Below are 25,121 nucleotides of genomic sequence, written 5' to 3'. Positions count from 1 at the left end.
ATGAGATCATGGCTGATCTTTTGTCGACTCAGCTCCACTTTCCGGCCCGAACACCATAACCCTGAATCCCTTTTTTCTTCAAAAAACTATCTATCTTTACCTTAAAAACATTTAATGAAGAAGCCTCAACTGCTTCACTGGGCAAGGAATTCCATAGATAATTTGTGAACAATTGTGGGCCCAACACAACCCTGAGGGACACCACTATCTACTGATCGCCAACCAGAGAAGCACCCATTAATCCCCACTCTTTGCTTTCTATTAATTATCCAATCCTCTATCCATGCTACTACTTTACCCTTAATGCCATGCATCTTTATCTTATGCAGCAGCCTTTTGTGTGGCACCTTGTCAAAAGCTTTCTGGAAATCCAGATATACCACATCCATTGGCTCCCCGTTATCCACTGCACTGGTAATGTCCTCAAAAAATTCCACTAAATTAGTTAGGCACGATCTACCCTTTATAAACCCATGCTGCGTCTGCCCAATGGGACAATTTCTATCCAGATGCCTTGCTATTTCTTCCTTGATGATAGATTCCAGCATCTTCCCTACTACCGAAGTTAAGCTCACTGGCCTATAATTTCCTGCTCCCTGCCTACCTCCTTTTTTAAACAGTGGTGTCACGTTTGCTAATTTCCAATCCACCGGGACCACCCCAGAGTCTAGTGAATTTTGGTAAATCATCACTAGTGCATCTGCAATTTCCCTAGCCATCTCTTTTAGCACTCTGGGATGCATTCCATCAGGGCCAGGAGACTTGTCTACCTTTAGCCCCCATTAGCTTGCCCATCATTACCTCCTTAGTGATAACAATCCTCTCAAGGTCATCACCTGTCATAACCTCATTTCTATCAGTCACTGGCATGTTATTTGTGTCTTCCACTGTGAAGACCGACCCAAAAAACCTGTTCAGTTCCTCAGCCATTTCCTCATCTCCCATTATTAAAACTCCCTTCTCATCCTCTCAAGGACCAATATTTACCTTAGCCACTCTTTTTTGCTTTATATATTTGTAAAAACTTTTGCTGTCTGCTTTTATATTCTGAGCAAGTTTACTCTCATACTCTATCTTACTCTTCTTTATAGCTTTTTTAGTAGCATTCTGTTGCCCCTTAAATATTTCCCAGTCCTCTAGTCTCCCACCAATCTTTGCCACTTTGTATGCTCTTTCCTTCAATTTGATACTCTCCCTTATTTCCTTAGATATCCACGGTCGATTTTCCCTCTTTCTACCGTCCTTCCTTTTTGTTGGTATAAACCTTTGCTGAGCACTGTGAAAAATTGCTTGGAATGTTCTCCACTGTTCCTCAACTGTTCCACCATAAAGTCTTTGCTCCCAGTCTACCTTAGCTAGTTCTTCTCTCATCCCATTGTAATCTCCTTTGTTTAAACACAAAACACTAGTATTTGATTTTACCTTCTCACCCTCCATCTGTATTTTAAATTCCACCATATTGTGATCGCTCCTTCCGAGAGGATCCCTAACTATGAGATCATGAATCAATCCTGTCTCATTACACAGGACAAGATCTAGGACCGCTTGTTCCCTCATAGGTTCCATTACATACTGTTCTGGGAAACTATCGCGGATACATTCTATAAACTCCTCCTCAAGGTTGCCTTGACCGACCTGGTTAAACCAATCGACATGTAGATTAAAATCCCCCATGATAACTGCTGTACCATTTCTACATGCATCAGTTATCTCTTTGTTTATTGCCTGCCCCACCATAATGTTACTATTTGGTGGCCGATAGACTACTCCTATCAGTGACTTTTTCGCCTTACTATTCCTGATTTCCACCCAAATGGATTCAACCTTATCCTCCATGGCACTGATATCATCCCTTCCTATTGCCCGGATGTCATCTTTAAATAACAGAGCTACACCACCTCCCTTACCATCCACTCTGTCCTTCCGAATAGTTTGATACTCTCGGATATTTAACTCCCAGTCGTGACCATCCTTTAACCATGTTTCAGTAATGGCCACTAAATCATAGTCATTCACCGTGATTTGCACCATCAACTCATTTACTTTGTCTGTCCTGCCCTCTAATCAACCTTTCCTCAAAAGACTCCCACATTTCAAATGTGGATTTACCCTTAAACAGCTGCTCCCAATCCACATTCCCTAGCTCCTGCCGAATTTTGTTATACTCTGCCTTTCCCCAATTTAGTACTCTTCCTTTCGGACCACTCTTGTCCTTGTCCATGAGTATTCTAAAACTTACGGAATTGTGATCGCTATTCCCAAAGTAATCACCGACTGAAACATCAACCACCTGGCCGGGATCATTCCCCAATACCAGGTCCAGTATGGCCCCTTCCGAGTTGGACTATTTACATACTGCTCTAAAAAACTCTCCTGGATGCTCCTTACAAACTCTGCTCCATCTACGCCTCCAACACTACACGAATCCCATTCAATGTTGGGGAAGTTAAAATCTCCCATCACAACCACCCTATTGCTCCTACATTTTTCTATAATCTGTCTGAATATTTGTACCTCTACTTCATGCTCGCTTTTGGGAGGCCTGTAGTAAAGTCCCAACAATGTTACTGCACCCTTCCTATTTCTCAGCTCCACCCATATTGCCTCAGTGCTCGAATCCTCCATCGTGCCCTCCTTAATCACAGCTGTGATATCATCTCTGACGAGCAATGCAACTCCTCCACCCCTTCTACCTCCCTCTCTATCCCTCCTGAAGCATCTATACCCTGGGATATTCAGTTGCCAGTCCTGCCCTTCCCTGAACCAAGTCTCAGTAATACCAATAACATCATATTCCCAGGTACTGATCCAAGCCCTAAGTTCACCTGCCTTACCTGCTACACTTCTCGCATTAAAACAAATGCACCTCAGACCACCTGTTCCTTTGCGTTCATCATCTCTTCCCTGTCTACTCTTCCCCTGAGTCACAATGAGTTTATTATCTAGTACCTTACTGGCTTTAGTTGCTGCCTCTTTACTGACCTCTAACTTCCTAATCTGGTTCCCATCCCCCTGCCACATTAGTTTAAAACCTCCCCAACAGTGTTAGCAAAAGCACCCCCAGGACATTGGTTCCAGTCCTGCCCAGGTGTAGACCATCTGGTTTGTAATGGTCCCACCGCCCCCAGAACCGGTTCCAAAGTCCCAAAACTCTGAACCCCTCCCTCCTGCACCATCTCTCAAGCCACGTATTCATTCTGACTATTCTTGAATTTCTACTCTGACTGTCCCATGGCACTGGTAGAAATCCTGAGATTACTACCTTTGAGGTCCTACTTTTTAAACTTATCTCCTAACTCCCTAAATTCTGATTGTAGGACCTCATCCCTTTTTTTACCTATATCGTTGGTGCCTATATGCACCACGACATTAGGGACATTTAAGCGACTCTTAGACAGGCACATAGACAGCAGTAAATTGAAGGGTGTAAATTAGGTTGATCTTAGATTAGGATAAATGGTCGGCACAACATCGTGGGCTGAAGAGCCTGTACTATGTTCTATGTTACTCAGCACAGAATTCCCAAACTCTGACCTGTTTTTGTAGCCATAGTATATGGCTGTTCCAGTTCATTTTCTGGTCAATAGTAACCCCCAGGATGTTAATCGTGGGGGATTCAGCAATGGTAATGCCAAAAGACTGTATCAGTATCTGAGGAATCGTGAATGCTGCTGAACGTAGTGAATCATCAGGTCAGAGGGCACGATTCTCCGGCAAAATTTCTATGTTCATTTGTGGTGGTTTTTTGAGAGAATTTCCAGCCGGTGAGTTCCCCACTGCTATTCAATGAAACCTAGTCACTTTTTTGGGCCCTGGTATGTTTCTCACCAGTTTCGGCCATACTTACGACTGGGTTCCTCGTTTCAGAGGTTCCTGACGGCTTGAATGGAGAATTTGCGGGAGTTTTATAACCAAAAAATTGGTCACGACCCCTCACTGATTCTGGGACGGGTGAGGGGCTAGCAGCAGCGCTGGGTGAAACACCTGGCTCCCATGCTGAAAATGGCTGGAGAATGGCCAAGTCCCGAGCCGCGCATGCGCACTACCTCACATCCCCAAGCGAGGACACCCCGCTTTGCGGTTCCTGGGAGTCCCCCCTCTTCAGGCCCCTAAGCCCCCTTACAGCAGCCCCCACCCTTCCAGGACCCCCACTCATCACCCTTTCAACCTCCCAGAGGCCCCTACTTACCTGCCCTGCACAACTCCGCCTTTCAAACCCCCCCCTCCCCCCTCCACCTCAACCTTATTTCATGGACATTTCCCCCCTTGGCCCCTGACCCATGGCAGTGCCACCCTGGCACTTGGGCACCTTTGCAAAGCCACCCTGGCACCCAGGCAGTGCTTCTGGTGGCTTGGCAGTGCCATACGGACATCTTGGCAGTGTCAGGGTGGCAATGACAAGGTGCCATCTGGGTAGTGCCAAGGTGCCCAGGTTCCAGGGGGATGACCAGAGAGCCACCCCGCACTTACCATGATTACCCAGGGTTCTCCGATGGCCCGGTGGGATAGCTGAGGGCTCGTGCTCCCCCTCCTTTAAATTTCCCCTTTAGATTAGCCCCATTGGGGTTTAAGTATCTGGGTGCCACGATTGCCTCTTTTTTTTGCAGTTATATGGGGCCAATTTCCCTCAGTTATTTGCTTCTATTAGGTGGGACTTGGTTGTTGATCATCCCTGCTGGTTTCACAGCTGGGCAGGATTGCCTTGATTAAAATGAATGTGTTACCTAGATTGCTATACCCCCTACAGATGTTGCCAACCTTGCTGTCAGCTAGAGTTTTAAACGAGAGTAATGAAATGATCGGTTCATTTATCTGGATAAGAAGAACCCTCGCCTTAAATTTACTAAGCTCCAGCTCCAGGGAGCTACAACACGAGGTTAAAATCCAACAGGTTTGTTTTGCCTCTCATCCACTGCAGCCCAGCATTCCCATCAGGTCTAATAGACCATGGATTTGATATGGGAAAGAATACAGGCATTTGTAGGTTGGGAAACATGTTCAGACGTGCTTCCTTGTCATCCTGAGAACAGCTATGGCAACAGTTTAACATCTCAAGACACTCCTTTTAAAAAAAATAAAGTTTAGAGGGCCCAATTCATTTTTTCCAATTAAGGGTCAATTTAGTGTGGCCAAGCCACCTAGCCTGCACAGCTTTGGGTTGAGGGTGTGAAACCCATGCAAACATGGGGAGAATGTGCAAACTCCACATGGACAGTGACCCAGAGCTGGGATCGAACCTGGGACCTCTGCGCCGTGAGGCAACAGTGCTAACCACTGTGCCACCATGCTGTCCCACTCATTTTGTAAATATTTACAATTTACAGACTTTATCCTTGATAATTCAACTTGATAATTTGATCTTGCAATATTCCCGATGTGCCTAAAGTGCCTGGTCGTAGACCATGATTGTATGCGAATGATCCTATGTGAGTATTCAATCCTATTGGTCTGGTGTAGTCGGAGAGCTGGAGAAGATCTTTGAGAGAGCCTTAGAACATAGTCCTATTTTCCTAACTCCGGGTCTTTCAGATGGGAGAATGACTGATGCTAATGTAAAAAGATTTCACATATCCTGACTTTTGCAGCTCGTAAGAATATCCTATGCTCCAGGATTAGTGACAAAAATCCTTCAATTTAAAACTGGCAAAAATTAGTTATGAAGTATATTCCTATGGGATTCCTGACATCTGTGATCTGTTCTAAATCTGATGCATTCCTTAGTATGGGTCCCCTATCTTAAATTTCTAGGCTCCACCTTGTCTGACTTGCTCCTGTTGGGCTTTCCATGAGCCACATTGTAAGTATTGACCTCGCAATACATTTAAGTTATACAGCCTGAACTGTTATCCTTTCCTACTTATATGGCCTTATCCTCCTTTACCCCTTAACCTGTTATTAACCTGTTATTGGACTAATCCAGTATTAAAAACTAGTTCCCTCTGTATACTGTTCTAAATTTATCCTGTCTTATTGGTTCCCATTTTTGCAATAATTCTTATTCTGTACTATACCTGTTTTGCATTGATAATTACTTTCTTTTTATTCTTTGTTGGAATATTTGTAAAAATAATTGAAAATTCCAGTAAAAATATATTTTTAAAAAGCAGGTCAGAACTTCCCTCTCTGTAACTGTTTTGCTGTTTTGTTACAAAGCGATCTCAGAGTGCGATCCTGTATTTTACATATAGGCTCTAAGTAATCCTCCTATTGCCTGTCTAGGAGATGGAAACCATAAAAAGAAAGAGTGCACTTATTTTGTATTTTTCAGGACCACTGGACATCTCAAACTGCTTGACAGCCACTGAGGTGCTTTTGGAAGTGTGGTCACGGTCGTAATCTAGGAAATGCAGCAGCTAAAATCTTCACACAGCAAACTTTCAGACACAGGAATATGATAATGATCAGATAATCTGTATTTTTGAATGTTGATTGAGGGATGATTATTAATTATCCATGACACGGGGGATAACTCTCCTACTCTTCTTCAGGGTGGCATGGTAGCACAGTGGTCAGCACTTTTGCTTCGCAGCACCAGGGACCGGGTTCGAATCCTGGCTTGGGTCACTGTCTGTGTGGAGTCTGCACGTTCTCCCCGTGTCTGCGTGGGTTTCCTCCGGGTGCTCTGGTTTCCTCCCACAAGTCCCGAAAGATGCGCTGGTTAGGTGAATTGGACATTCTGAATTCTCCCTCTGTGTACCCGAACAGGTGTCGGAATGTGGCAACTAGGGGATTTTCACAGTAACTTCATTGCAATTTTAATGTAAGCCTACTTCTGACACTAATAAAGATTATTATTATAAATATTGCCATGGGATCTTTTATGTCTGTTTAAAGAGCAGATAGGACCTTGGTTTAACATCTTAAAGATTAGCATCTCTGAGAGTGCAGGACTCCCTCAGTACTGCAATGGAATGTCAGCTTCGATTTTTTTGTACTCAATTCCCAGAACAAGACTCTTGAATGCACAAATCTCTGTTTCAGAGGCATGTGTGCTTCAACTGAGCCTTAGCTCACAATAATGGTGGAAAGATGAGCTGAAGCTAAATATAGAATTAGATAGAATAGAGGGATAAAGGATCGGCTTATTTGAGAGTAGTGATAATGGAAATTTTGAAAAGAAAGGAATCGACTGGCCACTTTGAAATATTAACCTACAACTGGGAAAGTTTAAAACTTGCAGGTGAGCAGAATGCATTGTATCAGGCTAAGCCACTTTCAACAGAGGTTTAACATTCGCTAGTCAGTCATGTTAGTGGAAAACAATTCAAAATAAGAAATTGATTTTACCTCACCGTGAACAATAATGTCAATTCTTATCCCAAACACCTTTATCAGAGTCCTGTATTCAGTGCCGTTCTCCACGTAGTACTTTGCATGCCTGCCATTTAGAAATAGAAATGAAAGAAAAAGGTCAAGATTTTATGTTTTTAAGTGGTAAATTCTTTGCTTGAATATCACACCCAAATACTTTTAGCTGCACCTAACAATGCTCAGTGATAATTAGATGCTGTATAATTGAAGAAGATGTACTTACACAAATGTTGAAAAATAAATAATGCTTCACAGTTAAACGAAGAACTGAAGATAAATGTTTATAAATTATTATTCGCCATTGTTGGGGAAACTGTGGATGTTGTGTACTTAGGTTATCAGAGAGCATTTGACAAGGTGCCATTTCAAAGGTTACTACGTAAAATAAGAGCTCATGGTTTAGCGGCAACATATTAGCATGGATAGAGGATTGGTTAGCTCACAGGAAGCAGAAAGTAAGCATAATTGGGTAATTTTTGAGTTGGCAAGATGTAATGAGCAGAGTTCCACAGGGAACAGTGCTGGGGCCTCAACTATGTACAAACTATATCAACGACATGGATGAAGGGGTCAGATATACCGCTGTTAAATTTGCTGATAACACAGATAGGGAGGAAATTAAGTTGTAAAGAGGATATGAGGGGTCAAAAGAAGAAATAGAGAATAGATTGCAAAGATTTGGCAAATGGATTATAATGTGGAAAAATGTGAACTTGCCCACTTTGCCAGGAAGAACCGAAAAGCAGCAGATTGTTTAAATGGAGAGAGATTTCAGAACTCTGCGGTGCAAGAGTCTGGGTATCCTGGAAGATGAATCACAAAAAATGGCGTACGAGGTATGGCAAGAGATAATGCAATGTTGTTGTTTATTGCAAGGAATATGGAATATAAAGTAGGGATGTTTTGCTACTGTCGTATAGGACATTGGTGAGACCACCTGGAAGACCGTTTGGTCTCCTTATTTAAAAAAGGACATAATTGCATTAGTAATCATCAGCCATGATCTTATTGAATGGCAGAGAGGAGAAGGACTCAAAGGTCCGATTGTGGGAACCACACTTTAATAAAGATTTTAATGCCTTGAAGAGAATGCAAGGAAGATTTAATAATTTGGTACCAGGAGCGAGGGACTTCAGCTATATAGAAATGATGTGGAGATGCTGGCGTTGGATTGGGGTGAGCATAGTAAGAAGTCTTACAACACCAGGTTAAAGTCCAACAGGTTTGGCTTGAATCACTAGCTTTCGGAGCACAGCTCCTTCCTCAGGTGAATTGACCTGAGGAATGAGCTGCGCTCCGAAAGCTAGTGATTCAAACCAAACCTGTTGGACTTTAACCTGGTGTTGTAAGACGTCTTACTGTGCTACATAGAAAGACTGCAGAATGACAGATTCCAGAAGCTGGAATCGTTTTCCTAAGAACAGCGATGGGAAGGGGGGATATTTAATAAAAGTGTTCAAAATTATGAAAAGGTTTTAAGAAGAGGAAACTGTTTCCACTGTCAAGATCATCAATAAACCACTAAAAGATTTCTTTCTTCGGGGTCGGTTTGCAGGATTGAAGGAGCTGGAAGCGAAGTATGGCTGGAGCAGGGGGAAATGTTTAGATACTTGCAGGTTCGAGATTTTGCCAGGAAGGAGATACAGAGCTTCCCGGTGGAGCCGGCCTCCACATTGCTGGTGCTGACAACAGGGGGACTGGAGAAGGGAGTAGTGTTTACAGAGCTATTTTGGAAGAGGAGAAGGCACCACTGGAAGGGATCGATGCAAAGTGGGAGGAACAGTTGGGAGAGGTTAGAGAGGAGGGGGTCTGGTGTGAGGTGCTCCGGAGAGTGAATGCCTCCACCTTGTGCACGAGGTTGGGCTGTTACAGCTGAAGGTGGTGTACAGGGCACACCTCACGAGGGAAAGGATTAGCCGATTCTTTGAAGGAGTAGAAGACATATGTGAACGTTGCCCGGGGGGGGGGGGGACCACATTCAAATGTTTTGGTCCTGTCCAAAGCTAGAGGATTACTGGAAGGAGATTTTTAGGGTAAATCCTAAAGTGGTGCATGTGAAACTGGACCCAGGTCCCCATGAGGCCATATTCGGGGTGTCGGACCAGCCAGGGTTGGAAACGGGTGTGGAGGCAGATGTTGTAGCCTTCGCCTCATTGATCGCCCAAACGCGGATCCTGATAGGTTGGCGAGCAACCTCTCCACCCTGTGTCCTGGCGTGGCGGGGGGACCTGTTGGAATTCTTGACTCTTGAGAAGGTTAAGTTTGAACTGAGGGGAAGGATGGAGGGGTTCTACAATTCATGGGCATTATTCATTATGCACTTTCAAGAACTGGATAACATCGAACATTAGTTGGGGCGTGTGGGTGGGAGGGTTGGGGGGCTGTGTGTGTTAATGGTGACTATGGGTGATTCCTGATTCCTTTTTGTCATTTGTTTGTCTGAACATGCGGGCTAATGTTTGGGGTTTAGTGGGAGGATGGGATCGTTGTTACTGATATGGAGATTGACATATTTGTTGCTGATTATTGTTTATTGTTGGTTGGTGTAAATTTGGGAGAAAGTGGGAAAAAGGAGGAGAATAAAAAATATTTTTAAAAAAAGAACATCACTAAACAGTGCACATGGATATAATTGCCTAAAATGCCCTCTGTGTAGAAATGAGACTTTATTTTATGTAACCTATTGATATGATCCGGAATGCTTTCCTGAAAAGGTGCTGGGAGCAGTGCCAATAGTAACTTCAAAAGGGAACTTGATTTAAACATGAAAAGGAAAATCTTTCAGGGTGATGGGAGGCGAGCAAGGCAGTGAGACACATTAGATAGGGGCTTTACACAGTAACTTCATTGAAGCCTACTCGTGACAATAAGCCATTTTCATTTTCAGATAGTCCTTTCAGAGGGCTGCCACAGGTAGATTCCATTGGTCCGTTATGATCCGATTGAAATAACAGAACATTCTGGTGACATGCAGTAGATATGTTAGCACTGGAAAGAGAAAGACAGGCTAGCGTTTTGGATTGGTACCTTTTATTAAAAATAATGCTCTGATGTGGTAACCACCAAACAGGCGAGACTTCCCTTCTCTTTGAATTCCGCACCTCTGGGTCTGGACTGATGTCTACTGCAAACCCACCAACTACCTCAAATATACCCTTCTGACCCCATTTCCCACAGAGATTCTGTTCCTTTCTCCATTTCTATTACATCATTTTTGCCACCTTTCAACCAGAGCTTCTAAAATGTGCCCATTTTCTTCAATAGAAACTTCCCCTTCATGGTTGTCAAGGCTCTCAACTGCGTCCATCCCACTTCCTTCCTTCCACAACTATGACACAATTCCATATTCTTCTACGAGGCTCCATATTTGCTCAACCATCCTGCACCCTTTCCAAACAAATACATCCTCCCCCTTTCACGATTCCAAAGTGTGTATTCCCTCCATGCCATCCCAGTCCACTGCTGAATCACTTGTTTTCTGTCCCCAGCATCTTCCCACGGAAGCAGCAGGCACACACCTGCCCTTTCACCTGTTCCTGTAAAATATTCCAATTCTGACAAAAGGTCGTCAACCTGAGACATTAACCTACCTTTCGCTCTCCATGGATGCTCATTGATTCCCTGAGCATTTGTTGCATTTTCTGCTTTTATAAAAACTTGTGTTATTTCTGTCAACCTGCGCCACTGAAATTCTTCCCCATGCTAACCATCAATGCTCACGGTCGAGGAAATCCTGAATTTGGGAGCATTTGTCAAGCTGTTGAGTGCTGTAGATGGAATTCATAAAAGTGCAATTGTGTATGGTCTAAAATGGAAAGGAGTTTGAAGTGCCAACATTCATGGTCTTTCTCCTTTGAATTTTTTCTCCTCTCCGCCTTCCCAAGTTCCAAATACTCCATCCTACATCTTAACCATAAAGTAGAGAGGCTTTTAAAAACCAAACTTGCTTCTTGATTAACTTTGTCTTTTCCTTCATTTTTTCCCCCCCAAACTTTAGTGTCCCCCATTATGCATTCTGGTTCATTTGCCTCGGCTTCCCAATCTTAAAAAGAATCCTTTCATAACACCTGTGATTTCGCTGACACAAATGACCAAAAACAATGGATGCACTACCTGAAATTATACCCAAAGGAAGCCTTGCTATCTTGGGATTTAGAATCGAGCCTCCTGAAGGAATAATGAGGTTTACATTCTGAAGCTGCCTTATCCAGGTCACAGTTCCAGCTTATAATTACTCCCAGTATTCCTCCCTGTATAATATAGAAACAAAGGACAGGATGAGAATCAGTGCACCACTAGAGACACAAAGTACAGATCCTTCACTAAATTCCAACTATTTTGTGCTGTTTAGACCGAGGCCCAAGGACCTGTCTGAAGGATAGGAAACCAAAGTGCATTTTTAAAATGTAAAAATTGATGCAAACTTTGGAGTTTTGGTTGATTTTTTTTGATGATTAGAAAGTATATGTACAAAACATTCCTCAGGAGATTACGGTGAATGCACTAGAACCCATAGAATAGATTGCACGTGGTCTACTTAGTCTTCAAGTGAGTGGCATCAACATTCCAAATGACCTTTTGTTATTCCATTCTTTCTTATGCTTTTAAAACAACTGAGTTTTATGGGCACCATATTTCCACCACCCAACCCCCCTCCACCCATACCACAACCACCACCACCAAAAAGTCAGCTTGCCCATCTGAACCTGGCTGCTCCACAGTGATATACATTGGGAGTAGTAATTGTTTCAGAGTGCGACTTCCACCTGTGCCTGGTCGGAGGTTTCACCCAGAAAGCTGCCGGCCAATCAGTTTGTCTGAAGCTCTTGTAGGCCCAGCAGTGCTAGGATTAAGCGGTGGCCATGGTTGGTATTACAGGCAGTCCCCGAGGTAGTTGACTGATGAAGCCCAGATGAAAGAGAAAGGGTGTGATTCAATGAAAAAGTTTCCAAGTGTGATAGCCAGTGAGAACTGCCGCAAGCTAGCCAGAGTTCGGCTGGCAAGGCTGGCACCGTAATCAAACATTAATTGGTCCTTGGAAAGAGCACCCAGCTTAAGCCCCACGCCTCCACCCTATCCCCTATATCCCGGTAACAGGAACCCCACCTCACCATTTTGGACACTAAAGGGAATTTAGAATAGCCAATCCACTTAACCTGCACATCGTTGGACTGTGGGAGGAAACTGGAGCACCTGCAGGAAACCCACGCACACACGGGGAGATCGTGCAGACTCTGCACAGAGAATGACCAAGCGGGGAATCGAACCTGGGTCCCTGGAACTGTGAAGCAGCTGTGCTAACCAGTATGCAACTGGGCTGCCCCATTCACCCATGGGGACAAGTGGTGTATGGTATTGTTGCTGGATTAGTAATCCAGCTGCTTGAGGTAATACTCTGAGGACCCAGATTCAAATCCCTCTATGGCAGATGATAGAATTTAAATTCAATAAAAATCTGGAATTAAATAGATCAATTGCTGTAAAAGCCGCATCTGGTTCAGGAATTTGCTATCCTTACCTGCTCTGGCCCCCATATGACTCCAAATCCACAACAAAGTGGTTGACCTTTAAATGCCCTCTGAAAGTGAGACATTCAATTAAAAGCTTTGACAAAGAGTTATTGGACGCGAAACGTTAGCTCTTTGGGCAGCAGGTTAGCACAAGTGGCTAGCACTGTGGCTTCACAGCGCCAGGGTCCCTGGTTCGATTCCCTGCTGGGTCACTGTCTGTGCAGAGCCTGCACTTTCTCCCCTTGTCTGCGTGGGTTTCCTCCGGGTGCTCCGGTTTCTTCCCACAGTCCAAAGATGTGCAGGTTAGGTGGATTGGCCATGATAAATTGCCCTTAGTGTCCAAAAAGGATAGGAAGGTTTATTGGATTACGGGGAAAGGGTGGAAATGTGGGATTAAGTGGGTTTGTGCAGACTTGATGGGCCGAATGGCCTCCTTCTGCACTGTATGTTCTATGTTCCATCCTTCGGCCGCAGACATTTCCCCGGGGTTGGGGCCCATCCCCTGGTGTTCGGATGTTGGCTGCTGCATCTGTGGTGTTGCCTCCTGCAGTGTTCAGGCGCAATTTCCAGGCATCATAGTCTGATTGGGAGGCTAGGCAATAGCCTAGCCATATGCTGCCTATCCACAGGAATCCACTTGGGATGTGTGAAGTGTTTACTTAACTATGATTGCCAATTCCCTGTTGTTTTATTTTGTAAAAAGTATTTTTGTTAAGATTTTGCAGAATTTTTCATAATAAAACAGTAGTAACCATAACAAAACAAAATAGAGTGAACATTAACATAGTGCAAAAAGAGAATATACAATAACAATTAAATAGACATTACCCCACATGACACAGTCTTTCCACACCATCCCAATGAAGCACTCCCCCCCCCCCACCAGATTGTTGCTGCTGCTGACATTTTAATTTTCCCTGAGAAAGTCGACGAACGGCTACCACCTCCGAGACAACCCTAGCGTAGACCGTCTTAAGGCAATCTTTATTTTCCAGAGGCTGAGAAACCCAGCCATGTCATTAACCCAAGTCTCTACACTCGGGGGCTTCGAGCCCCTCCACATTAATAAAATCCGTCTCCGGGCTTCTAGGGAGGCAAAGGCCAAGACGTCGGCCTCTTTCGCCCCCTACACTCCCGGGTCTTCGGACACTCCAAAGATCGCTATCTCTGGACTCGGCATCACCCGTGTGTTAAACACCTTGGACATTGCCCTCGCAAACCCCTGCCAGAACTCTCTCAGCTCCGGCATGCCCAAAACATGTGGACATTGTTTGCAGGGCTGCCCTTGCACCTCATACAACTGTCTTCTACCCCAAAAAACTTACTAATTCTCTCTGCCGTCATGTGTGCCTGGTTAACCACCTGCCAATTCCCTGTTATCAATAACCTTCAGCCACATGGCCAGAGGCCTCCATGGTCAGTGGGAGTTAAGGGTAGTCAGTGGGGCAGACAGGCAAAGACTAGGGTTGCCACCAGAAAGGGTACACATGATCCAGGGGTTTGGCGTGGCAGACCCGCGCTTGGTTGCCCCCAAACCGACTCTGATAGCCCCATAATGGCCCACCCTAACCGAGGCTGGACGTCCCCGGTTTCCCCCAGCCCCCCCCCCCCCCCCCCCGATACCCCTTCCAAGCTCCAGAGGACAGCAACCCCAGTGCCCTCGGGCTCATTGCCTGTGAATGAAGATGGCTACTCACCTCCTTGGGTCCCTGCAGCAACCCTTCCACCAGGTTCATGTTTTTCAAAAGGAATCGGTGCCCAGGTGATCACTTTCTGGGAAAGCGATTGGATCACGGGAGGCTGTTGGACATAGGGTGGTCCCTTTAATTGTGTGGAAATCAGGTTTAAGTGGTGATTATTGGTTTCTTGCCGTGCTATGGCAGGATCCAGATTTCACCTATGGGAGTGGGCCGGTTGCATCGCGAATGGTTTGGCACCCGGCGGGGTTCTCGTTTTTGGCCTCTCTGAACTATTCACCGATCTCGTCGCGCACTCGCTCGAGCGCAACAAGGCCACTGAATCGCACCCCAAATCTGGGACTTTGGATGGGTCTGGCTGGCAGAATCCAACACTGCTGGATTGTGGGTGTGAGGTGGGGGGAGGGAGAGATTTGGGGTCCAATTGAGAGGCCAGAGAGGGAGGTTAAACAAGAGTTGTGGGTATGTGGAGGCATGGTATCACAGTGGTTAGCACATCTGCTTCGCAGCACCAGGGACACGGGTTCGATTCCCGCTTGGGTCACTGTCTGTGCAGAGTCTGCACGTTCTCCCTGTGTCTGCAGGGGCTTCCTCCGGGTGCTCCGGTTTCCTCCCACAAGTCCTGAAAGTTGTGCTGTTAGGAGAATTGAACATTCTGAATTCTTCCTCTTTGTACCCGAACAGTCGCCGGAATGTGGCGACTAGGGGATTTTCACAGTAACTTCATTGCAGTGTTAATGTCAGCCTACTTGTGACATTAATGAAGATTATTATTATGTTCTCGCAGGGGTTAAGTGGGGCACTTTTGTACATCATCCTCAGTCAACATGGGAACATTTTGGAATGGTGACGATTGGCAGAACAATAAACTGAATTTCCAAAAAAAGTTGAGGTTTTAAGAAAATAAATGATTTCTGAGTAAAAGTAAGGCAATGCAAATGCAAGAAATTGTTAAGTTAAAATATATGTACTAAAATTGGCCAGCGTGTGAGCGGGTCAGTGTGAGCATGTGCATGTGAATGGCTTGGTTTGTGATGCTGAGTGAGAAATCTGAGACTGGGTCTAAGGCCAACTCATTCCTACGCACTCAATCTTTCACATTCACCCCACACACACTGGGCTGGATTCTCCGTTTTCGGGACTGTGTCCCCACGCCGTTGTAAAAACTGTGGTCTTTTACTGTGGCGTCCAAAGGCCACAGATTCACTGCCTTGCAGGGGGCTAGCAGACAGTTGTCGTGGAGCTCGCAGCTCCAGCTGCCGATACGACCCCCTGCACTTCCAGGTCAGAGACCGTGCATGCGCACTGCGGCAGCCTACAGCGGCTGCCCCGTGCTCCGTGGTGGACTCAGACCGCGGACCTGGACTGTAAAAATAGTGCCCCCGATCGGCTGCTCGCCCGACCTGGACCGCCAGCACAAAAAAATCCCAGACTCGAATGAGGCCCCCCCCCTCCGCCCGCCAATCGGCCCGCCCTTGACTGTGGTGGCCACGGACTGAGTCCACAGCCACCTCGGGAGTTTCCCGAATGGCACGACCAGATTAGGTCCACGCCGTCTGGAATTCGGCCGGTTTGGGGCGGAGATAAGCGGGATGGGCCTCTGGCAATGGCCTCAGGTGGTAGATAGAGCGCGCGGCATACTCCCTGAGACGTCCACATCTACAGATAGGGGGCGGTATTCTCCGGTCCGATGCGACGGTGCTTCCGCGATTCTCTGCAGACCCGCAGTTGCGCGTGCGCGGTCGTTGTAACACCAGTCAGGGGCCGTTGGAGCAGGCCCCCGTGGCAATTCTCCACAGTTCTGGTTGGGGGGGGGGGGGGGAGGAGGGGAATCTGACTCCAGAGGGGTGGGCCTCAGCGGTGGCCAGGCCTGTGATCGGGGGCCACCAATCGGCGGGCTATCGTGATCTGGGGGGACCTAACTTCCTCCGCGCGGGCCCGCTGTGTGGCTCTGCCACGTTGGCGGTGCCCACGCATGTGCGGACCCGCTTGCGGCTGCCGTGCGCATGTAGAGCCGCGTGGTCTGGACAGCAGGGCCCCGCCGGCACCTGAGCAGCAGGACGCACACCGGGGCCCTGCTAGCCCCCTGGAAAACGGAGTGATCCGCACAACATGTGCGACTCACATGGCAGCCATCTTGGCCATTCTCCCCAACGCGGCCGGCCACGTGCGATTCATGGGGGCTGCCATCTTGGATGCCATCTTCCTCGCCGCCCACCACGTGCGATCAACTGGGGTCGCCATCTTGGAAAACGGAGAATCACCCTGGACTTTCGCGGAAAAAGTCCAGAGTTGGTCCAAAGTCCAAAAGGGAGAATCCCACCCAGCATGTCCGTTAAGGGACAGGGTGAATAAAGCAAATTCCCTTCTTGTGCAGCGTGGACTTTGATTTGTTAAATGCTGTGTGGTGAATGTATAACCACTATAATTCATGGATCATGTGCGACAACATCTAAAAACCGAATCTATTTTGGCCCGCAAAGCGACCTGCAGCAGCTGCGGGCGAAAAGGGCACTTCGCTAAGGTCTGCCTGGCCAAATCTAAAAACTCGAACCCCAACTCGAACACTCGCTCCTCTGACTCTCAGGCTCGCAGACCCCGTAACGTGGCAGCGTGTCTGCCGCCTCCGCCTCCGCACAACATGTGCGATCCATGGGGGCCGCCATCTTGGAAAACGGAGAATCACCCTGGACTTTCGCGGAAAAAGTCCAGAGTTGGTCCAAAGTCCAAAAGGGAGAATCCCACCCAGCATGTCCGTTAAGGGACAGGGTGAAAAAAGCAAATTCCCTTCTTGTGCAGCGTGGACTTTGATTTGTTAAATGCTGTGTGGTGAATGTGTAAACACTATAATTCACACTGTACATTACTGTGTCCCTGTGGGCTCCATCTGTGAGCCGTTGCATGGCTCTGCCCACAGGGGGAGATAAGGAGCATGTACAGGACTCCGCCCTTGGCTCCGCCCCAAGCAGGAAGTATAAGTGCTGCGGTCCTGCGAGCCTGCCTTCAGTTCAGCACAGTCACAGGCAGGCTCAGTTGTAAGCCGATTAAAGCCACACTTTACTCCAACTCTTGCCTCTGGTTGAATTCATGGTCGCATCAATTTAATTGGCTTAAAGAACTACTTTGGAATCAGTCCTCAAACCTGACCGACTGGAACTCGATCCACAGGCCGCAGAAGCAAAGGAAATTTTTCTGCATTGGCTTCGGTGCTTCAAGGCCTACCTGGCTGCGTCGACGACCTCCTCTGTTACAGATTAACAGAAACTCAGTCTCCTCCATGCAAGGGTGAGCCTTTGTATTTCTACTCAACTTATTGAAGCTGACTCTTATACTGAGGCCCTTGCAATGCTCGACTGCCTGTATGTGCGGCCCGTGAACGAAGTCTACGCGCGACACATCTTTACGACCCGTCACCAGCGTCCTGGGGAGTCGCTAGAGGACTATCTACGCGACCTCAAAGCCCTAGCACGCGACTGTAACTTCCAGGCCGTGACAGCCTCTCAGCACATGGAACTCGCCGTCCGTGATGTGTACGTTGCGGGGGTCCGATCGAAATATGTGCGGCAGCGTCTTCTTGAGAAAGGGTCCCAAGACCTGGAGGACATGGTAAAACGTGCAACCTCATTAGAGGTCGCTTTCCAAAGCCTAACTGCATTCCCGGCCAATCACGCGACCCCATCGTGGACCCCCGACCAAAGACTGCCCCAGGCCTGCGCCGCACAGCCACCCATCCACCACGGAGGACTACTGTGCCATTTTTGCGGCCAGCCCCAACACCCCCGACAGCAATGCCCGGCCCGTAACGCGACCTGCAGCAGCTGCGGGCAAAAAGGGCACTTTGCTAAGGTCTGCCTGGCCAAATCTAAAAACTCGAACCCCAACTCGAACACTCGCTCCTCTGACTCTCAGGCTCGCAGACCCCGTAACGTGGCAGCATGTCTGCCGCCTCCGCCTCCGCACAACATGTGCGATCCATGGGGGCCGCCATCTTGGATGTCATCTTCCTCGCCGCCCACCATGTGCGATCAACGGGGGCCGCCATCTTGGCCATCACCCACTACCCAACTCGAACAGTCATCGCAGGGCCACTCCAGCACCGCCGACCATGCCGCCGTCTAACCTCAACTCAGCGCTGTCACCTTGGACCAGTCGCGGTCCAAGCACCTCAACAGCTCCATGATGGCCGTCAGGATCAACGGCCACGAGACACCGTGCCTCTACGACTACGGAAGCACCGAGAGCTTCGTTCACCCGGACCTGGTAAGGCGCTGTTCGCTCCTGGTATTCCCAACGCGGCTAGCAAACTCTCTCGCCTCGGGGTTGCACTCAGTCCAAATACAAGGGCGCACCTCAGCGACTAACGATACAAGGCGCTAGTTACACGAATTTCAAATTGTTCGTGCTCCCAGACCTCTGTGCCCCGCTCTTCCTAGGACTGGATTTCCAGTGTAACCTCAGGAGCCTCACACTCAGCTTCGGCGGGCCCCTGCCCCCACTCACTATATGCAGCTTAGCAACCCTGAAAGTCGACCCCTCCTCATTCTTGGCTAACCTCACCACCAACTGCAAGCCAGTGGCCACTCATAGCAAGAGGTATAGTCTGCAGGACAGGGTGTTCATCAGAGCTGAAGTCCGGTGTCTATTGGGTGAAGGAGTCATAGAGGCCAGTAACAGCCCCTGGAGAGCTCAGGTAGTGGTTGTCAAATCCAGGGAAAAGCTCCGGATGGTGGTTGATTACAGCCAGACCATTAACCGATTCACGCCGATTCAGGGGGCTGGTTTAGCTCACTCGGCTAAATCGCTGGCTTTGAAAGCAGACCAAGGCAGGCCAGCAGCATGGTTCGATTCCCGTACCAGCCTCCCCGGACAGGCGCCGGAATGTGGCGACTAGGGGCTTTTCACAGTAACTTCATTGAAGCCTACTCGTGACAATAAGCGATTTTCATTTTTCACGAGACTGTTTAGCTCGCAGGGCTAAATCGCTGGCTTTGAAAGCAGACCAAGGCAAGCCAGCAGCACGGTTCAATTCCCGTAACAGCCTCCCCGAACAGGTTCCGGAATGTGGCGACTAGGGGCTTTTCACAGTAACTTCATTGGAAGCCTACTCGTGACAATAAGTGATTTTCATTTTTTCATTTCATGCGTACCCCCTCCCCCGGATTGCGGATATGGTAAACCAGATCACACAGTACCGCATGTTCTCCACGGTGGATCTGAAGTCTGCATACCATCAGCTCCCAATCCGCCCGGAGGACCGCCACTACACAGCGTTCGAGGCAGACGGCCGTCTTTTCCATTTCCTCCGGCTTCCCTTTGGCGTCACAAACGGGGTGTCGGTGTTCCAAAGAGCAATGGACCAAATGGTGGGTCAGTATGGGCTGCGGGCCACTTTCCCGTACTTGGATAATGTCACCATCTGCGGCCATGATCAGCAGGACCACAATGCCAATCTCCACCGATTTCTCCAAACCACCCAAAAGCTCGACCTCACCTATAATAAGGAGAAATGCGTTTTCCGCACCACCAGACTGGCCATCCTCGGCTACGTCGTGGAAAACGGAATCCTAGGACCCGACCCTGACCGTATGCAACTTACAACTCCCTCTCCCTCACTGTCCCAAGGCCCTCAAGAGGTGCCTCGGATTTTTTCCGTACTATGCCCAGTGGGTCCCCCAGTATGCGGTCAAAGCCCGCCCACTATTTAAGGCCACCCTCTTCCCACTGTCAGCTGAGGCTCGCCAGACCTTTGACTGCATCAAGGCAGACATCGCTAAGGCCGCCATGAGTGCAATAGACGAGTCCGTCCCGTTCCAGGTGGAGAGCGACGCCACAGAGGTCGTTCTCGCTGTCACTCTGAACCAGGCAGGCAGGCCAGTAGCGTTCTTCTCCCGAACCCTCTCCTCTTCCGAACTTCGACACTCCTCAGTCGAAAAAGAAGCCCAAGCCATTGTGCAAGCCATGCAGCACTGGAGGCACTACCTCACAGGTAGGAGGTTTACCCTCATCACCGAACAAAGATCGGTTCCCTTCATGTTTGACAATTCTCAGCGGAGCAAGATAAAAAATGACAAGATCTTGAGGTGGAGGATCGAACTCTCCACCTACAATTACGATATCGTATATCGTCCTGGGAAGCTCAATGAGCCCCCAGATGACCTGTCCCGCGGCACATGCGCCAGTGCGCAAGACGACTGTCTTCAGGCGATCCACAATGACCTCTGCCATCCAGGGGTCACCCGGCTACATCAAGGCCCGCAACCTGCCCTTCTCCCCTGAAGAGGTTAAAGCCGTCACCAGGAATTGCTCGATCTGCGCGGAGTGTAAACCACACTTCTACAGACCAGACAAGGCCCACCTGGTAAAGGCGTCCCGGCCCTTTGAAAGCCTGAGCATCGGTTTCAAAGGGCCCCTTCCTTCAACTAATCGCAACATTTATTTCCTCAACGCCATAGATGAATTCTCCCGTTTCCCGTTTGCCATCCCATGCCCCGAAATTACCTCCCAAACAGTCATCAGAGCCCTGCACAATGTCTTCACCCTGTTCGGTTTCCCTAACTATGTCCACAGCGACAGGGGTTCGTCCTTCATGAGTGACGAACTGCGTCAGTACCTGCTCAGTACGGGCATTGCCTCGAGCAGGACTACCAGCTATAACCCCAGGGGGAACGGGCAGGTGTAGAGGGAGAACGCGATGGTCTAGAAGACCGTCCTACTGACCCTACAGTCCAGGAATCTCCCGACCTCCCACTGGCAGGAGGTCCTCCCCGATGCGCTCCATGCTATTAGGTCCCTCCTTTGTACGGCTACGAATCAGACTCCTCATGATCGCCTATTTGCCTACCCTAGGGGAACTACTATGGGGGTCTCGCTTCCACCCTGGTTGAGGACACCAGGCCCTGTCATCCTCCGAAAACACGTTCGGACACATAAGACCGACACCCTGGTAGAGAGGGTCCAACTGCTACACTTGAACCCCCACTACGCGTTCATTGAACATCCTGATGGCCGACAGGACACCGTTTACCTCCGGGACCTGGTACCCGCAGGCTCTATTACCACTACCGCCGATGTATCTCCCACACTACACCCCACCTAACTTCCCATTCCCTGCGCCCCTGCGCCTATTTGCTTCCCGCGCTCCCTTCCGCCCTACACACTGGTTCGCAGGAACGAAGCTCAGGAAGAACCATCCCCGGAGTAATGAGTACCATCCCCGGAGTAACCACCCCTGGACCCGCACCGAACATCCTTCCACAGCCATCCGAGACGGCAGCAACACCGGTACTTCGTCGGTCGCTGCGCACAATTTGGGCGCCGGACCGACTGAACGTGTAGACACCTCACCCCCGCCAGACTTGATTTTCTTAACAGGGGGTGAATGTGATGAATGTGTAACCACTATAATTCACACTGTACATTACTGTGTTCCTGTGGGCTTCATCTGTGAGCTGTTGCACGGCTCTGCCCACAGGGGGAGATGACGAGCATGTACAGGGCTCCGCCCTCGGCTCCACCTTCTTCAGGAAGTATAAGTGCTGCGGTCCTGCGAGTCCACCTTCAGTTCAGCATAGTCGCAGGCAGGCTCAGTTGTAAGCCGATTAAAACCACAGTTTACTCCAACTCGTGTCTCTGGTTGAATTGACGGTCACATTATGCTGCATGCTTCCTTGCCAGGTCTGCACTTCTGTCTCGGTAGATCCTGATTGAGTAGCATTGATAATTAACATTGTGGTGCTCCTTTGCCCGCCGAAAAATAATTTCTTATCTTTGTACCAATAGAACTGGACTATAGTGGCGGGGGGGGGGGGGGGGGGGGGGGGGGGGGGGGGGGGGGGGGGGGGGGGGGGGGGGGGGGGGTCACCAGGGCGAGGTTTGGCCAAAAGGTATGGTGGGCTCAGTCGGGCTCCGGGGGTTTAGGGAATTTGTTCCCCAAATCATTTTTGAATAATTCTGACATAAACTGTGTTGAGGATCGACCTTCAGTCCCGTCTGGTGGACCAACGTAAGTTATGTCATCTAGATCAGTTATCCAGGTCATTGACTTTGCCCCTCCTTAATCGCTGCAGTCAACCTGGACTCCAGTTTACAGATCCTGTTACTGTGGTCCAAAGGGGGCAATTCGATGCCAGTAAGGGTACTGGTGTGCGAGTTGACAGTTAAACTAAAGGTCTTGAGGGAGGAGTGAATCAGATTCTTCCAATTAATCTTTCGGCTCCAGAGCCAAACTTCATTGGGATCTGTTGAGCTCAGTGGCCAGAATGTTGCTCAGTGTTTCGGTTTTTAGAAGTATGGGGGAGCTGGCAGCCACCTTGGCTGTCGCTGTTTCTGCAGGGGTATCTGTATCATTGAATATCTTCTGGCCTATTTTAAATTCTTGGGCATATTTTAAATATTTGCTCCTGGAGTGTTTAAATTAATTTTTTGAGGCAGCAAAAAACGATATACCGACGTATTAAGAACTTGTAAAAAGGATCGTCGGGATAAACATCATGTGCGTTTCCCTTACATTGCACAACTGAAAGTCATCCAGACATTCAGTCATTTCCCCTCACCTGCACTCTCACTAACATTCAACACGAAGTAGATAGGGTCGAGAGCTTCAATTTTTTAGGTGTACAGATCACCAACAGGCAGTCCTGGTCCCCCCATGCCGACACTATAGTTAAGAAAGCCCACCAACGACTCTACTTTCTCAGAAGACTAAGGAAATTTGGCATGTCAGCTACGACCCTCACCAACTTCTACAGATGCACCATAGAAAGCATTCTTTCTGGTTGTATCACAGCTTGGTATGGAGCCTGCTCTGCCCAAGACCGCAGGAAACTACAAAAGATCGTGAATGTAGCCCAGTCCATCACACAAACCAGCCTCCCATCCATTAACTCTATCTATAATTCCCACTGCCTCAGAAAGGCAGCCAGCATAATTAAGGACCCCACGCACCCCGGACGTACTCTCTTCCACCTTCTTCCGTCAGGAAAAAGATACCAAAGTTTGAGATCACGTGCCAACCGATTTAAGAACAGCTTCTTCCCTACTGCCATCAGACTTTTGAATGGACCTACCTCATATTAAGTTGATCTTTTCTCTACACCTTGCTATAACTGTATATTCTGCAGTTTCTCCTTCCTTCCCTATGTACGGTATGCATTGTTTGTACAGCATGCAAGAAACAATACTTTTCACTGTATACTAATACATGTGACAATAATAAATCAAATCAGATCAAATCAAATCTCTCTCTCACGCACACACAGTCACTCTCTTTCTTGTGCACACACAGTCACTCTCTCACGCACACAGTCACTCTCTCTCAGGCACACACACAGTCACTCTCACACACACAGGCACCCTCTCTTTCACGCGAGTAAGAGTAGGCCATCTGGTCCCTCAAGCCTGCTCCGCCATTCATTACGATCATGGCTGATCTTCTTGTGAACTGCGCTCTACTTACCCGCCCACTCACCATAACCCTTAATTCCTTTACTGTTCAAAAATCTATCTTTGCCTTAGAAACATTCAACGAGGTCGCCTCAACTGCTTAACTGGGCAGGGAACTCCACAGATTCCCACCCCTTTGGGTGAAGACATTCTTCCTCAACTCAGTCCTAAATCTGCTCCCCCTTATTTTGAGGCAATGCCCCCTAGTTCTAGTTTCACTTGTCAGTGGAAACAACCTCCCTGCTTCTATCTTAACTATTCCCATCATAATTATGTATGTTTCTGTAAGATCTCCCCTCATTCTTCTAAATTCCAATGAGTCTAGTCCCAGTCTACTCAGTCTTTCCTCAATAAGCCAATCCTCGGGCAGCACGGTGGCGCAGTGGGTCAGCCCTGTTCCCTCACGGCCCTGAGGTCCCAGGTTCGATCCCGGCTCTGAGTCACTGTCCGTGTGGAGTTTGCACATTCTCCCTGTGTTTGCGTGGGTTTCGTCCCCACAACCCAAAGATGTGCAAGGCAGGTAGATTGAACATGCTAAATTTCCCCTTAATTGGCGAAAAATGAATTGGGTACACTAAATTTATTTTTAAAAAGCCAATCCTCTCAACTCCGGTATCAACTTTGTCAATCTCCTCTGCAACCCCTCCAGTGCCAGTATATTCTTTCTCAAGTAAGGAGACCAAAACTGTACACAATACTCCAGGTGCGACCTCACCAGCACCCTATACAGCTGCAACATAACCTCCTTGTTTTTAATCTCCATCCCTCTGGCAATGAAGGACAAAATTCCATTTGCCTTCTTAATTACCTGCTGCACTTGCAAACCAACTTTTTGCGATTCATATACAAGGACACCCAGGTCTCTCTGCACAGCAACACGCTGCAAATTTTTACCATCTACATAACAGTCCTTTTTGCTGTTATTCCTACCAAAATGGATGACCTCACATTTACCAACATTGTACTCCATCTGGCATATCCTGTCAGACCTTGCCCACTCACTTAAACTATCTATATACCTCTGCAGACTTTCACTGTCCTCTGCATACTTTACTCTACCACTCATCTTAGTGTCATTTGCGAACTTTGACACATTTCACTTGGTCCTCAACTCTGCATCATCGGGCAGCACGGTGGCACAGTGGGTTAGCCCTGCTGCCTC

At 48.0% G+C, this 25,121-nt stretch overlaps 1 protein-coding gene across 1 annotated transcript in view; it reads right to left on the bottom strand.

The window, feature by feature from the left end:
- p2rx2 (purinergic receptor P2X, ligand-gated ion channel, 2) overlaps positions 1 to 25,121 on the bottom strand; it is a 130,752-nt gene that overhangs the window by 31,109 nt on the left and 74,522 nt on the right. Inside the window, exons 8-9 of the mRNA XM_038776363.1 lie at positions 11,425 to 11,561; positions 7,288 to 7,378 (exon numbers count right to left, since the gene is read on the bottom strand). Coding sequence (XP_038632291.1) covers positions 7,288 to 7,378; positions 11,425 to 11,561 — 228 coding nt within the window. The remainder of the gene's footprint in view (positions 1 to 7,287; positions 7,379 to 11,424; positions 11,562 to 25,121) is intronic.

The sequence above is a fragment of the Scyliorhinus canicula genome, chromosome 1 (genome assembly GCF_902713615.1).
Source record: "Scyliorhinus canicula chromosome 1, sScyCan1.1, whole genome shotgun sequence".
In the NCBI taxonomy this organism is placed as follows: Eukaryota; Metazoa; Chordata; class Chondrichthyes; order Carcharhiniformes; family Scyliorhinidae; genus Scyliorhinus; species Scyliorhinus canicula.
The sequence above is the reverse complement of the archived record's forward strand: the minus strand, read 5'-3'. Positions and strand labels throughout refer to the sequence as shown.